General features: G+C 43.7%; 2 protein-coding genes across 2 annotated transcripts; one reads left to right on the plus strand and one right to left on the minus strand.

Moving 5' to 3' along the window:
- Positions 1-2,671: 2,671 nt before the first annotated feature.
- On the plus strand, positions 2,672-9,999 carry MCTS1 (MCTS1 re-initiation and release factor). Its single transcript, XM_038164563.1, has 6 exons — positions 2,672-2,830; positions 3,484-3,636; positions 4,305-4,402; positions 5,481-5,614; positions 6,639-6,706; positions 8,912-9,999. Exons 1-6 carry the CDS (start codon positions 2,820-2,822, stop codon positions 8,991-8,993), a joined length of 546 nt encoding a protein of 181 aa, XP_038020491.1. The 5' UTR covers positions 2,672-2,819; the 3' UTR covers positions 8,994-9,999.
- A 1,591-nt stretch (positions 10,000-11,590) lies between these two features.
- C1GALT1C1 (C1GALT1 specific chaperone 1) lies at positions 11,591-13,447 on the minus strand. Its single transcript, XM_038164559.1, has 2 exons — positions 13,393-13,447; positions 11,591-12,972 (listed from the first exon to the last, which is right to left on the minus strand). Exon 2 carries the CDS (start codon positions 12,965-12,967, stop codon positions 12,011-12,013), a length of 957 nt encoding a protein of 318 aa, XP_038020487.1. The 5' UTR covers positions 12,968-12,972; positions 13,393-13,447; the 3' UTR covers positions 11,591-12,010.
- Positions 13,448-14,933: the final 1,486 nt, after the last annotated feature.

A 14,933-nucleotide genomic window follows, 5' to 3' on the forward strand; every position in this document is an offset into this window, starting at 1 on the left:
TGCGGCCTGGGCCGAGGCTTGTTGGCTTGGTTTGGAAATTATTTTTCTCACGCTTATTTATAAACAATAATTTAGCGTCAGCTTTTTGATACGATTTTAATACATACGGGCTTGCACTGGGCTATAGGTTTGCTTTTGTTTTATTTATTTTGTAACTTTTAGAAACAAGAACAGAAGTCGTAGGCTTTTAGAGTCTCTTTTTTGATGTTGGTGGATCTGTTACCAAAGGGACTGTGAACTCCCCAGGAACGTTGTTAGGATTCAAAGACTCTTGACAAATGGCTGAGGAAAAAGTAACAAACCAAGTGATGAGGTTTTGTTCCTGGAGATTCTCCATGGACTTCAGCCGAGAGCATACACCTTGTACACCAGACAGCAGAGCTCCTCAGGGGAAGACTAGTGGCCCTTTTATGTTGGATAGGAAAAGATGGGCTTACTTGTCTTGACAGAAACTGGGACATAGAGATAGGAATGTAATGTTACTGAGGCTCTTCTGGGGTATGTTTTATGACTGAGTCATTGTCAGACTACTCCTGAGGCTGGGAAGGTCGTGCTTGGGATGTGTAGAAAGCGCATTTTCCAGTTGAAAAAAACTCAGCAAAACAAAGCTTCAGTCTGGTTTTAACTGGCTTTAGAACACATTGTATGGTTCCCAAGGGTACTAAATTACATTTTGAGTCAGATGTAACAGAAATAAACAGGTTTGCTAAGTAAATAAAACTTAGGCGAGTATGCTGTAAAGTTTTCTTCTGTTCCCCAGTAACTATCATGTCCACTTAAGCCGAATTAGATCAGAGTTCTAGAGATGTAAGAGATGCCAAATTTCTACACATTCTTGGTTCATTGAAAGGATTGGATTTCTGAAAAAGACATGATCATGTGAGAGTCCCTTTTCCTGAAGTTGCTGTCTATGCAATCATTCAGAGGTGGGACAGCCAATGACTTTTCCCATCAGTTGGAATATTCAGCTTTTGGATATGAGAGAGCAGGTGGAGGCAAGGTAACATTCTGGGGATCCAGGAAAAAGCCAGATGTGATGGATTTTCCCCCTTTTCTGCCAAAACTTATGGTGGGGGTGAAACCCTAAGTCCTTTCCATTTAGCATTTGATCCTGAGAGGTGGTTTCTGTCAGTGCAGTTGCTGGATGTTCCCCATGCTTTGTCAGTCTTGTCCAGGTACCATGCTTTTAAAATTTTGGTACTTATAAGTGACCTGCAACCAGAGCAAACGTCTCCAGCTTTTTGGTGTTGAGGCTGAACGGTAACACTGCTTTAAGGTAGCAGACGTGTAGAGGTAAGACTTCCTCTTGACAAAGGCAATTTTTGAAAATTTGGGCCTAATGTTGCTATTTTAGGTTGGCATAAACCAGTGGCTCAGGTGACTTCAGTGAGATGTGCTGTCTTTCTCAAGAAGGGTAGAAGTTTACCTTGTGTTTCTATCATTTGAGGTAGAATATGATGGTTTTTTCATTACAGTTTTAAAAAATGTGGTTGTCTGCATAGCAAAGTATTATTTGATGAAAGTTTCTCTGAGGATCACCAGAACATATGGAATGTCTATGTGATTAACTTCCATTCTCATTTTCTAATCCTGGGGATGAGCAGTGTCACTGTGTTTCAGTTAAAATTGAATTCTTGATCATCACTCAGTATTTTTGGGGATGCTACAAAGTAGGTGATGGTGGCATTCATAGTGAAATTCTTGACTATTTATGTAATGCTATAGTTAATTCCTATCCTTTGAAAAAGTTATTAGTGTGTTTGTTTCCAAAGCTGTGCTGCACTATTCGAATGATACCATGTATAAGGCTTGATTTTACTTTGTTTGGCTGATGTAACTTTTAAGTATTAGATTTAAATTACGTGTTATAGTTTCAAAGGTGATAAAATTGTTTTGTAAAAAAAACTTGGTTCTTAGCATAATGGTAACCTGGTGTTTTTTGTCCTCTCCTCCTTCCCCTTTATGCCAGTGGTGGCATGTCCATGACTCTAAAAAGAAACTGGGTGATCACCTGCATGTCTGTTTATGTAGCAGCCACCAGCCTAAAGAACAAACACAGGTCTGCTCCTCAAAAAGTGAAAAAGCAGTGTGGTGAATTCTGTCTGCCTACAGTTTTCTGTTCACAACTGCTGCAGCCATCACCAAGAAAAACCCATTTTGATTCTAATAAACATTATGGATGGCCCTCTCCACCAGAATCCATCCGGCAGCTGAGATCTTCTCTGCAATCCAGGCTTCTGCTCCTTCCCCACCCTGAAGATGTGGCACTGTCACCTGGGACTGATTCCCTGCCCGGCTCCAGTATGGGCTGTTTGACAAGAACTCTATTTCCCCCCCCATAATGTTGTTGATAGTATCTTGTGTCCTTCTCTGAAGCTGTCCTGAGGATAACTTCTGCTCTGCTACTTTGAAGATGGCTGTGTTTTTTCCCGTTAAACGTATTTTGTGTTTAAATCACGTCAGTAGCTATTAGCACTTGGCTCTTCATATTTTACCAGAAACCGATACATTACCTGGGAAAGCAGCGCCGTGCCTGTAAGCAGCAGGCCCGCGGTGGTTGCAGAGCCCAGCAACGCCGCGGCGGCGCAGGGGCAGCGGGCGGGCAGCGGCGGTGCCGAAGCGAGCGGCACAGGCGCCGCCCCGGCGCACGCAGCGCTGCCGCCGGCCCCGCCCGTTCCGCGGGGATGGAGCGGCGCTTCCGGCGGGCGCGGAGCGAGGCACGGCCCGGCCGGAGCCGCGTGTGAGCAGCGCCGAGGCTGTGGGTGCCCGCCCGCCGCCGGCCCGGCCTGCCCGCCCGCCCGGCGCCCCCCGCCCGCAGGATGTTCAAGAAGTGAGTGTGGCCGGGCTGGGGCCGTGGGAGGCGTGGGGCAAGGGATGGGATGGGAAGGGATGGGAGGGGAAGGGAAGGAAAAGGAAGGGAAGGGAAAGGGCCGGGCGGGCCCGGCGCCCCCTCAGCCCCGGGCTCGGCGCTGCGCTGGCGGGAGCGGCCCCGCGGCCTCCTCGGGCAGCGCCGCCCGCAGCCCTCGGCTTTGCCCTGGGCACTCGCTCGTTAAATGGAGCTGAGTCATTAACTTATCCCAACTTCGGGTGCTAGAGAGCGCCGTTCGTGTTTCTGTGGTGGACGTGAAGGATTCGCATCGGAACAGGGCTGTGGGTGTTTGTGTTGCCAGCAGAGTACTCTTGGAGTTGAATAAAATAGCGCCGTGGGCCAGGGTTTATCTGTGAGACTAAACACGTGCTGTGGCCGTGCAAAAAGTTTAGGGATGAAGACAGGCTACTAAGGGGGGACTCTCTGCCTTCCCCCAGCCCAAGAGTTCCCAGGGGACAAATTTAAGCTTAATGAAATCCTGCATTTGAAAGTTGGACAGTCAGTCTGCTGTTAGACTTCTATAGTGAATTTCTAAACGCTTCTGAAGACAGCTCCTGAAAAATGCATCTTTAGTGCAGCAAATTGTGCATTTCTTGAATACTTTCACTTGACAGATTTGATGAAAAGGAGAATGTATCAAACTGTATCCAGCTGAAGACTTCAGTTATTAAAGGTATCAAGAATCAACTGATAGACCAATTTCCTGTTATTGAACCATGGCTAAACCAAATCATGCCAAAGAAAGATCCAGTCAAAATAGTAAGATGGTAAGTATCTCTTCTCTTAAACTTTGCTTTCACGGTGCTGGGATTGCTTCCTTTGTATGTTTACTTTGTGCGGTAGATAAACCTAGCACTTTGGTAGGCATCTATTATCTCTTAATAGCTAGTAGTCCATGTTATGGCCAAACTAGAAAGTTGGCATGTGCTCATTGTGCTTTAAAGGCACATGCTAGTAGGATGCTTGAGGAACTTAAAAATGCTTCCTAGTAGCTGGGGAAGCATTCAGCTTTATGCACATGGAAGCTCAAAATTGTTTGGACTCCTGTCAGTAACATTTTGTACTATTTTTGGGCTTCCATGTATTATCTTGATTATTTTCCCTTTTTTTTCATGGAGGGTAGTACATTTATGCTGAGTCCTTCTCATTATTCACTCTTTGTATTGCATTCAAAAAGCAATGATAAGTAAATGCAGTTTGTGTATTTTGTCAGCAGCTTCTTTTTCCTCAAAGGGGGAAACAGTGAACAGGATACCACTGCTGAAGAAAAAGTCATACAAAAAGATAGTGGTTTTAGTTTTAAATTTTGTTGCTAATTGACTCTTTTTATTCTCAGGTGCTAAGATAGACCAGACTCCATAAAATAAAATCTTGTATTTAAAGTGTAGAAGGGTTAAGTAGCTCTTGGATTTTCTTTTGTTTTTTAATCTTGCAGTCATGAACATATAGAAATCCTCACTGTGAATGGGGAGTTGCTGTTCTTCAGGCAAAGAGAAGGGACTTTTTACCCGACGCTAAGGTTGCTTCACAAATGTAAGTTTCCTGAGGGTGGTTGTGCTGGGAAGAGAAGGGTGACAGTGTGATTCCACAGGACATCTGTAGAACCAAATTAAAAAGAGCTTCCATTCCGTATATTCCATGCATATGCTTATTCCAGAATAGATGTTAAGGACATAGTATACTTTCTTAACTGGAATTTATTACTTTTCTATTTCACATGTCTATGTTAATTGCTTCCATGCTATATGTTAAGCAATCTGAACTTTGATAAGTAATAATTAAATTGTTTAAAGCTCTGTAAAAAAAATCTTGAGAGGCTCCCTTAGGACAGAGATATACATTTGCTATTGTTGGTCCCTGTCTTTTTTCTTTCAAGTCTTGTTGTTATTCAAGTACTTGTAAGTTCTTACTAGAAAAATATTGTCTTCCCGAGTTTAAGGATGTATATCTGTCTTCTGTAGGAACTTAGGCTGCATGCTTTTTACTTTTCACAATTTACTCTTGCAGTTTTTTTCTTGCTGTTCTGCTTGATTGTGTTACTCTGTTTTGAATCCTAAAAAATGTTATTCAGTCGGATCTCGTTGTTGGAAATACTTCAAGAGTGTGCCTGCACTTGAAGGATGGCTTGGAGAGCTGACAGCTTTCATGAATTTTGTCTGTGTTTGCCTTTTTTGTTCTGTTAACGATAAACTGTTTTTCTCTCATGTTGGAGTAATCTGTAAGAGTACATGGAGTTTGCAGGATTTAAGACCCCTTGGTTTTAAGATCTCTTAGGATGGGCACTTGTGTGGTTGTCTTCCCTAGGGGAAAACTGTTGCTCAGTCTATGGGTCTGTGAGTGTGCAGGAGCCATAGCCTGAAGTGCAGGATTACCTTGGGTTCTCAGATAAAAGATGTGGTCTGGGAGAACAGTACCTGTGTCCTTTTGGGTATGGTGTTTGTGTCCCTTTGGGATGGTACCACCCAGCAGGAGCTCTGGTAATTGTTTCTCATACTTCCTACCCTTGCAGGACACTTTATATCTAATTGCCCTTTTAAACTGACTTTATAATGAGCTGTTCATGTTGTCATGGTGCTGTATTAATGGCAATGCTGTGTCTTTCCCCTCCTAGACCCATTTATTCTCCCGCATCAGCAGGTTGATAAAGGTGCCATTAAATTCGTCCTGAGTGGAGCTAATATAATGTGCCCTGGCCTGACGTCTCCTGGAGCAAAGCTTTACCCTGCTGCTGTTGACACTGTTGTTGTATCCTTCTTAACTATGAATTATTGCTCACTATGAGTTAAATTTTTGTTCCTGTGTTCTCAGTTGATTATTATCTGTATTACTTTGGGTTTTAATTTGATTTCATGAAATAACTAGTAATCAGAAAGGAGCTGCAGAGGTTTAGATATTGCTTGGCAAGGTTAAAATTGTTCATGTTTTTTCACTTACTGTATGTTCCAAACCACATAACTATTCCTGCTGTACTGTTGGGTGGGCAGCTGTTCCATTATTCTCATTGGTAAGTGAAGCTCCTTAGTGATTTTATGCAGAATGGTGAAAGTAGATGAGGTGCAGTGTAATTTGTGCCCTGCCTCCTTAGTCAATCTTGTATTCCCTTCAGAAGAATTCTGTCCTGTTCCGGGAATTAGGAAAGATGTTTGGGATCAGCTTTACTGTAGTCAGGACTTGCTCTACATGTCTGATGAAGTTAATGTATGTAAAATGAGGAAAGTGTGCTAATTCACTCCTTGTATTACTGAGAAAAGAACCCTGAACAAATACAGCATTTATAACCCCAAGCTGTGCTGCTTTTGTTGTTAGTTGGATGCTATAGGAAAAGATCAGCAGTGAGCATCACGTGTTGCTAAGCTCTGAAAAGGACACATGTGATTTCAGTACTTGTGGGTTTTAAATTGGTGTCTCAGTTCTTCTGTGCCTTGGAATCTAAAAGGACCCCACAAACATGTGCTGTTTTGTTCCACAAAGGCAGAGACTGTCATCTCTGTGTTAGGCACAAAGGAAAAAAATTTAGCACTGGGAGATTTTTTTCTGTAATTGCTGTTCCAAGTTCATAAATACATGCTTTGTTCTACACACTGATTCAATTGTTAAACTCAGTGCATTGTTTTGCTTATCTTTAAGAACTGGAACTCTTGAATTACTAAAAGATTAAAAGTTCAACACTGGCTATTGAAAGTGTTTTTGGAAGTAATTTCTTCATATTGCTTTTACTTTTCTGAAATAATTTAAAAAGAACTCTGTTTTCCTTAGCAGTAATTTGTAGGCAATTATGGCAGAAGGAAAACAACATGCATTATGTGTGGGAGTAATGAAGATGTCAGCTGAGGACATGTAAGTGTTTTAAAAGCTGAAATACAGCCTGTCCCATGTTATTATTCTTTGTTAGTTTGGAGCATAAGCACCACTGCCAAGGTTACTGCATTGCTGTTGCAGCATGTGTTGAGTACAGAGTGCTGCCTGGGCCAGGCAAGAGATGTAATTTGGATTTGAGAGGATTAAAAACATTGAAGAGATTTTTGTCTGCAGGGACAGCAGAGACGAAGTCCTGCTGGATCTTGGTTGCCTGTCCAGGCTTTTTCTCTGTGGCCTGCTCTTTTTCTTCAGGGGGTACCCACATGCAGCCCAGCATTCCTGCTTGATGTGCTGACTAACTTAGCTGAGCCTCTTGTGAAATTTAGAGTGATAAACAGAAAACTGTTTGAGAAGGAAAAGAGATACAGAAAATGGAAATGGATGTTAGTTGTTCTTGGCTTTTAGATAGTGCTAAATTATAAGTAGCTAAATCACTTTGTCATTTTAAGTTCTGTTAACATTCTGCAGGATGTGAGGTGCACCCAGCAGGTTTGGGCTGTGTTGGTTTCCAGACCTCTCTGTCACTTAGGGCAGTGACGAAGCTTTTTTGGTGAAAACAAGTCACTCTTTTTTGTGTGGGTAATTCTCAACAAGCCTGTCCTAAGTCATAACAGTAGCACAAGGCAGAGAGGGGGGAATGTCTTAGTGGACAGGGATAGAGTGCAGAAACCTGGATTTGGATCTGCTGTAGCTGTTGAGGATTTATATTCTTCAGGATTCTTTGTGGTGTTTCAAAAGACTCCAAGAGTAAGTGGAAAGAAAAGCTACCTGTGTCACAGTCCTAAGAGAGCAGTGACACACTGTGGTCATTGCAAACCAAGGTCCATTGTATACCTAACTTCAAATCCACCTGCCTTGCAGCTGAATATCCTGTTCCTGTGAAAAGCAACATGAACTGGAGAGGAAAATGAAATTATACTCCTGTCTGCAGCCTGTTATCTGCTGTTTTTGTGTGACATTGTTTCACAATTTTCTGGTTTAGGCAGTGGGATTTCAATCTTTTGGTGTAATTACTACATATAATGTGTTAATATTGCATTAGCAGCAAGTCCCTTCCTGATTACTTTTGGACAGGTTGTGTAAGTAATAGAACACTTGGTGTAAATAGAGTAAATTATATTCTCCAGGGGAATGAAACTTGTTCTCACTCCCAGAAAGAGATCTGTCTTGTTTATTGTGGCAAAATAAACACAGGCATAAACCAGTAATTTTTAAAAGATGACATGGCTCAAGATAGTCAATACTATGGAGGATAGCATGTCTCTAACAAGCTGAAAGTCCTTGGCACATAAATTTAGCATATTTAATTCTTGATTAAGTGGGTAGATGACCTGCCAACTAGAAGTGAGGCAGCTCACCTGCATTTGATTGTCATTGGCACACTTGGAACCAGAACTTGTTAGATTCCACATTCCAGTCATCTTGTACCACATCCTGTGCTTGGAGGGGAAGGCTCACAACTGCTGTGCTACTTCGATGGAAAAATGGTAACATGAAGAAAAGTAGCAGAAGTGTTGTCTGACGAACTGTGTCCTGTCACTGTGATGTTTTATGAAAATCCCTTTGCCAGGATTTTTCTCTTGAGAAGCCTCAGAAGAGAAATGTAAACAATAACTATCTGCTGCTGTGAAATGTGGCATATGCATATTTGATTGGTCTCACGTGAATTGTTTTTACTTAGTGACCAGTCACAGCCAGCTGTGTCGGACTCTCTGGTCTGTCACGAGTTTTTATTATTCATTCCTTTCTAGCTTTCTGATGTATTGTTTCTCTGTTTCTTTTAGTATAGTTTTAGTATAGCATATATAATATAATATAATATAATAATAAATCGGCCATCTGAAACATGGAGTCAAATTCCTCATCTCTTCCCTTGTCCTGGGACCCTCAAACACCACCACACTGTGTCCCACAAGGAAGTAGTAAAAATACTGTGGAAAGCTGTTGAAAAAACGTGGAAGGCAAATATTGTCCTCTTATCAGTCAGCAATGTGGGCACATGTAATAACAAATATTGTTTCTTGTCCACCTGCTGTGGAAGATAATGACTTTGTGATCAGTAGCTTTCCCCTTCCAGTTGACAAATGTTGCAGTTTCTATTTGAAATAATGTATTTTGTGGTGCTCTTGTATTTAACCTAATACTAGGTTTAGCTAATACCTCTGTATGTTTTTCCTCCTACAGTGAGAAGGTCAACAAAGGGATTGGTATTGAAAATATCCACTATTTAAATGATGGCCTTTGGCATATGAAGACATACAAGTGAAACACCAGGAACTGTTACTCCAGAGGAATGCACTTAGATTAAATGTGGACTGCTTTGTAATTCCTTGTTTTTAATGTGACTGAATGTACAAATTATTTTGTTCTGTGGCTATGCTAAATAAATCAGTTGAATGCAAAAGTACTGTTAGGCTACAATAGTTTTCTAGATTTCTTTTTATTACAGCTATTTTGTTTTGTCGTAAACCTGAGTCTTCAGTGACTGAAGATACTTGATTAAAGATTCTGCATGGACTGTGAGTAGACTATTTCAAATGGAAAGGAGGAAAAAGCCAAGAAATGTTTACATTTTTGTGCTCTTCTAAAAGAGTAATATAAAGTGTGTGAAATATAAATATGGTTTACAAAACCTCTGAAGCATTTCAGATTTTTTCTTGACATCTTGTTAGTCTACCTAGTTTCTTGAATGTGGAGAAATCAGGTTTTTTGACATTATTTTTTAACTTATTAAGAGTATTAACTTCATTTTACTTAAGGATTTTCTCTTTTTAATATGCATTTATCTGTATAGGATTTAAGAACTCAGACTGAACATGTGGATTAGAAATTCTTTTATGGTGGCTCATATCTGAAGACTGTATGTATGTTCAGATTTCTACCTGCCAACACTTTGATACTGCTCTCCTTCTAGAGGAGTTTGTAGTAATGGTGGGCACACTGCCAGTGAAGTGTGTGCCACCCTGGTGCCTGATGCTCTCTACTCCCTGTGTGCCGCCTTATTTTAGGAGCAGAAACAAAATCACTGTTAAATAAAGGCGTGACAGCAAAACATGTTTTTCAGTGTAGCCAGGAGCAGCTTTTTCAGGTGGAACTTCAAGAGCTCTCAGCTTGTGCACACTGCCACGTGTCTGTACAGCTACACAATGGGTTCAGGAGCACTGTGTGTCTGTCTGGATAACCCAATCCTTTGTTCAGCGTACCCAAAGCTATGCCTATGGAAAAATTGAATACTGTAATAAATTAAGGAAACGTTTAAGGTCTACCACTCATAACTGTCTCTGGAAGCATTTATTATTTCAAGTCTTCATTCTACCACATGCATTTTACAACAGCAGAATGTAGCTTTGTGTGACAGTGCCTTGTGGTGCTGTTCTTGGTTTGGCTGTGTGCAGGCTTGGTTTCCCCACCTTGGACCTTTACAGGTGATAGTAGCCAAGGTGTTCTCCATCTGATTCTAAAGCCAAGTTAAGACATGGCAGAAAGAAAGCTGCTTTTAAAATTCTGTAAAATTATTTACAAGACTGTACTTCTGAAAACGACAGGGTAAATCTGAAACTATCAATGTAGGAAGACAAAATTTAAGCAGTGTTGCAGAAAGAGTTCTGATCATACCTCAGAACTTCAGAATGCTGGTGAACATTTCTGTGCATCCTAAAGATTTCATTGTAAATGTATTCATTTCTGGTACTATGGGAAATCAGTTAATGCTTCAGTGTTGGTGGGTTTTTTTTTTTTGGTGTAAAATGAGCTAATCTTGCCTTTTATGGTTTGCTTTTAACCCTTCCATCTTATCTCTTTCTGTTGTCCTACAGCACCTCAAATCTGTAAAGTTTTGCTTGCTTTATCTGGTTTTGTCTAAGTTTTTACAGCTGTATTATTCTGTAAGGAGATACAAGTCAAATCAGGCTTAATTTATATACCAGTTTAGCAAAATATCAGAAGTAAAAGTTTTACCTAGGTTTTGGCAGCAATTATGTTGCTGTCAGCTGAGCTCTGATGGGGGGATGAGAAAGTGCTTCTTGTCTCACCTTTCAAAAAGCAGCTGAGCTGTGGGAGCTTGTAGGGGGGTTTGAGCAGTTGTATTACCTTGTCAAAAACCTGATGCTTAAAACAAAAAACCCAAGATGTGGATAGTCTCACCAGCTCTGAAGCAGTTGTTTCACTTCCCCACCTGCCCACTTGCAGCTCAGGGTAGGGTGTTACAACTGGTTGGTTAAAGGTGAGGGAACAGAGTCTGCTCCTATGTTTTATGAATACTGTAGGACCAACAAAGCCTGTGACAATCACAGCTGTAACAGATGGATGTAATACCTTCCTCAAGTCTTGGAACACCCATTTCAGGTCACTGAATTCTAAGTGGAGCGAGTACTGAAGTGCTGTTTGTCTGCACAGGCTGTGGCTGGATAGGAGTGTGACCCAGGAACTTGTGTAAAACTGAGTGCACTGTCTTGTTAAAAACAAAATGAAAAGACCCCAAACCAAACACCAAATTGTACTGACAACTAATTAACTTCTTCCTTTCTTCCTTGTAAACACTATTAGCATCCACTAACAGGAGTTAAAATAATACTGAACCTTTATTCTATAACATGCTTAGAGATGGAGTGAAGCTTTAAATGAGCAATTAATCTTGTGCTAACAGACTCCCTGGCCCTGTTAATACCTATTCAAATACAGCTTACCTTTTTCTTTTGTGTGCTTAGAAACAGTAGTCCAAAGGGCACTTGATATTACTCTGCTGCAAGATTTCTTGTCACTTTGCTTCCTGCTGTTAGAAGGCTGTACATGAGGTGGAAGGTGCTATATAAGCCCAAGCTATTGTGTAGTTCAGTGTAAAAGAAATAGCTTAAAGTTACAGTCTTCGAGACTGAATCTGTAGTCAGTTTTATTGGTACAACTTAGAAAGATATAAAGACATTCTAGAAATGCCTGGAAGAACCGAAATAATCAAAGTCTTGCAAAAATATATCTTTAAGAGTAGACTAAAGTTCATTTCAGTTTTCATTAATAAATATTTACATGTACAAACCCCCCCATAAACTTAATTTCCTTTTATAATAAACATCAACATCTTTTTATCATTTCATTCCAACACTGTCAAAAGCCAGAAGCATTTCTCTATAAAAGATTTAGGAAAAAATTCTTCCACTTTTAAAATGAAGAGCTTTACCAACCCTCATTGTGCAAAAGAACCTGTACACCAGTACCAGAATATGTCAGCACAACTGTGTGTTGTGAGAAGAGCCACCTCCAGGATTCCAGGCCATCCCTGAGGACCCATCAGTCATTGTCTGAGCCCGGAGGGGGCAGGAAGACCAGGGCGTCGCTGTACGAGTGGCCGTAGGGCCTGAGCCTGTACACGCCGTACATCATCACGTGCATGTGGTTGGGGGCCAGCCCGCTGAAGGTGATGGCCATGTCGGAGCAGCAGCCGTCCACCACCTGCTGCGGGTGAGTGGACATGGCCTCCTTAATGAGGGCCCCCACGGATTTAGTGTTAAAGACGTCTTTGCCTTCGGAATCTTCAGCGTTTTCGGCAAACACGCCGGTGTACTTCAGGCAGATTGCCAGCTGTTTGTCCTCTGCCAGTTTCCAAATCATACCTCCCTGCTCTGGACACTTGTCAGGGTCTTCAAGAACATGGGAGAGTCGTCTTAGCGACTCAATGCTTAAGACGATTCCTCCCTCGCCGTCTACATACTCAAGGTCACCAGATTTCACAGTGTGGCCTATGTAAAAAGGCTGAGAGGGGTCTTTTTTCAGTAAGAAATACTTGAGATTTTCAATTATAGCAAATGTTGTTGGATATGCAAGGAAGAACCAGCTGAATTCATCCTTATAGCGTTCGTACGTTATCTTGTAAGCTTTCCGCATCATCGCCCACATATCGTTTGTGTTGACGGCTACAGAATCAAACACTTTGACCTTTTCTGAGCTGTAGAATTCTGCCTTGTCACAGTGCTTGCTCCAGGTCTCCCTTGCTGCAGCCCAGTGCCCCAGGTCTTTTGGTTTGACAAGGATGATACAGTAAACATTGATGTTTTTACTAAGCTCCACACGTTCACCTTCTGAAAGGTTTAAGACATCTTCCTTGTTGGGAGCCTGGATGTGATGATGCTCGTGGTGATGTGCTTTGGTCCCGTGGCCCACCTTAATGTGTCCGAGGAGCGTAACCAACATGCAGAAGGCTCCTCCGAGCACCACGCCCTTGATGAAGGAGCTGCTTTCAGAAATCATTTTTCCTAAAAAAGAGACGCGCTGTAAGAACTCACAGGAATAAGCGCACTAGTGCAGGTTCCATACGGTTCTAACGCAGTCCTCAATTTCTAAACCCAGCTGCAGTTCCCTCATCTCCCGCACCGGGACGAGGCTGGCGAAAGCGGTGGCGATAGCCAGGTTCCCGGTCGCAGCTCTCGGTAACGGTACGACACGAGCCCTGTGCCCCGGCCCCTCTCCGCTGCCGGGACCGCACGGCCCCGGCCCCGCCGCCTCCTCGCCCGCAGCACCGAGAGACCGCGGGACGGGCTCGGGCGCTGACGCGGCCCGCGCGTGGCGGCGTTCCGCGGGGAGCCCTCCCGGAGCCCGGTCCCCGCCTGCCCCGCTCCACGGCGCTCGGTGCCTGAGCCGCCGCGGCTCCCCAGACCCCGCGGCCCCGGCCGTACCGCAGCTCCCCGGCCGCGGCCCCGCCGCTCCCGCCGCTCCCCGGAGCCGCGCGCGCCGCCCCTTCCTGCGCCGCCGGAAGCGCCGCGCGGCCGCCCCGGGCTCCGCGCGCTCGGTGGGGCGGGGGCGCCGCCTGGCGGTGCGCGCGCCGCCCTGCCTCCCTCACGGCCCGCCCCGCGCGCCGCCCTCCGGCTCCTCGGTGCCCCCGCGCCGCTGCCCGGCCGCTCGCAGAGGCTGCGGGGACAGCCGCGGGGACAGCCGCGGGCCCTGCCGTGCCAGCGCAGTTGTTAGAGAACCTTCCCGCTCCGACCGTTCACGAGCCCCATGGCAGTCACGCTGCCAGCGCCAGAGACAGTCGCTGCTGGGACAGAAGCCCCCTCACGGTGGCCCCAGGGACGCGACGGGTCCCCCGCTTGGCTCCCCACACACCCCACTCACTCCGTGAGACCAGGTTACCTCACCGGTTCGACCGCAGGTTTCCCAGAGCTGAGTTTCAAATGTCTCGTCCCATAAAGGGATTTATTCCCGGCACAGCTCCACCTAAACAGCTCGAGCTGGTGCCTCCGAGGAGAATCCCAGTTAAGCAACCCCATGGCTTTTATCCCGTCACAGTGCCCCCTCCCACAAGTGTCACTCTCCCTCCTCAGTCCTCTGCCCCTTCCTCCGTCTCTCTGTCCATCCACCTCACTGGCGCCCGTCCTCCTTTAGTATCCAAAAAGATCGGCAGTTCCTGGCTCCTGCTATGTCTCTTTCCATTCACCTGGCTGGCATCACCCATCTTTATGCCTCTTGTTATCCCATAGATTGGCAGTTCAGAACTGGCCTCGGGCTCCCACTCAGAGCTCAATCTGCATCACAACCCGGATCTTGCAGGAAAAGTTCAACTTTTCAGCACGAACTCTGCTTTTAAATGAGAAGGTATATGAATGGGGACAGAATAGTAAAGGAAAGGCAGAACTGGCCTTAAACTGAATCCAGGATCAAATAAATTATATCCAAATATATCTAGGATCAAATATATATCAAGTATATCAGTATTTCAGGTATATACAGTGTCAAATCCTGGAGCTACTGCCATAAATTTCCTAACCAATACAACAAGCTATGCTTAAAGCATGGTACATTTTGCTTGTTCCTCTGCCTCCCTGGCAGACAGCACAACACACACAACGTTAGTTAATATTTAGAATAAACCAAAAACCTTATTTACAACTAATATAACTTTTTCTTCAGTGGTAATTGTTCTGATCTCCAGATTGTCAGAATCTCTTCCATCAACTCTCAATAACTTGGAGTTGACACCTGATTTGAACGAGCATCACAGAACAACAGTTTGCCCCCTTTTCCCACCTGCCTCTTGGGAAAAAAGAAAAGAAAAGAGGTTTTACAAGTTTTGTCTCTTTGTTAGCAGATCAAACTGTACCCTTAGGCCAAGACATTGGTTAGAATAAAGCCCTTTACAGTTTTTCCCTATCTTGTAAGGTATATCCTGGTTGGATCAATCAGGTTTTATATTAGTCATATTAGTCAATTTACAGCTGAG

This window comes from Motacilla alba, chromosome 4A (assembly GCF_015832195.1).
Source record: "Motacilla alba alba isolate MOTALB_02 chromosome 4A, Motacilla_alba_V1.0_pri, whole genome shotgun sequence".
Lineage (NCBI taxonomy): Eukaryota > Metazoa > Chordata > Aves > Passeriformes > Motacillidae > Motacilla > Motacilla alba.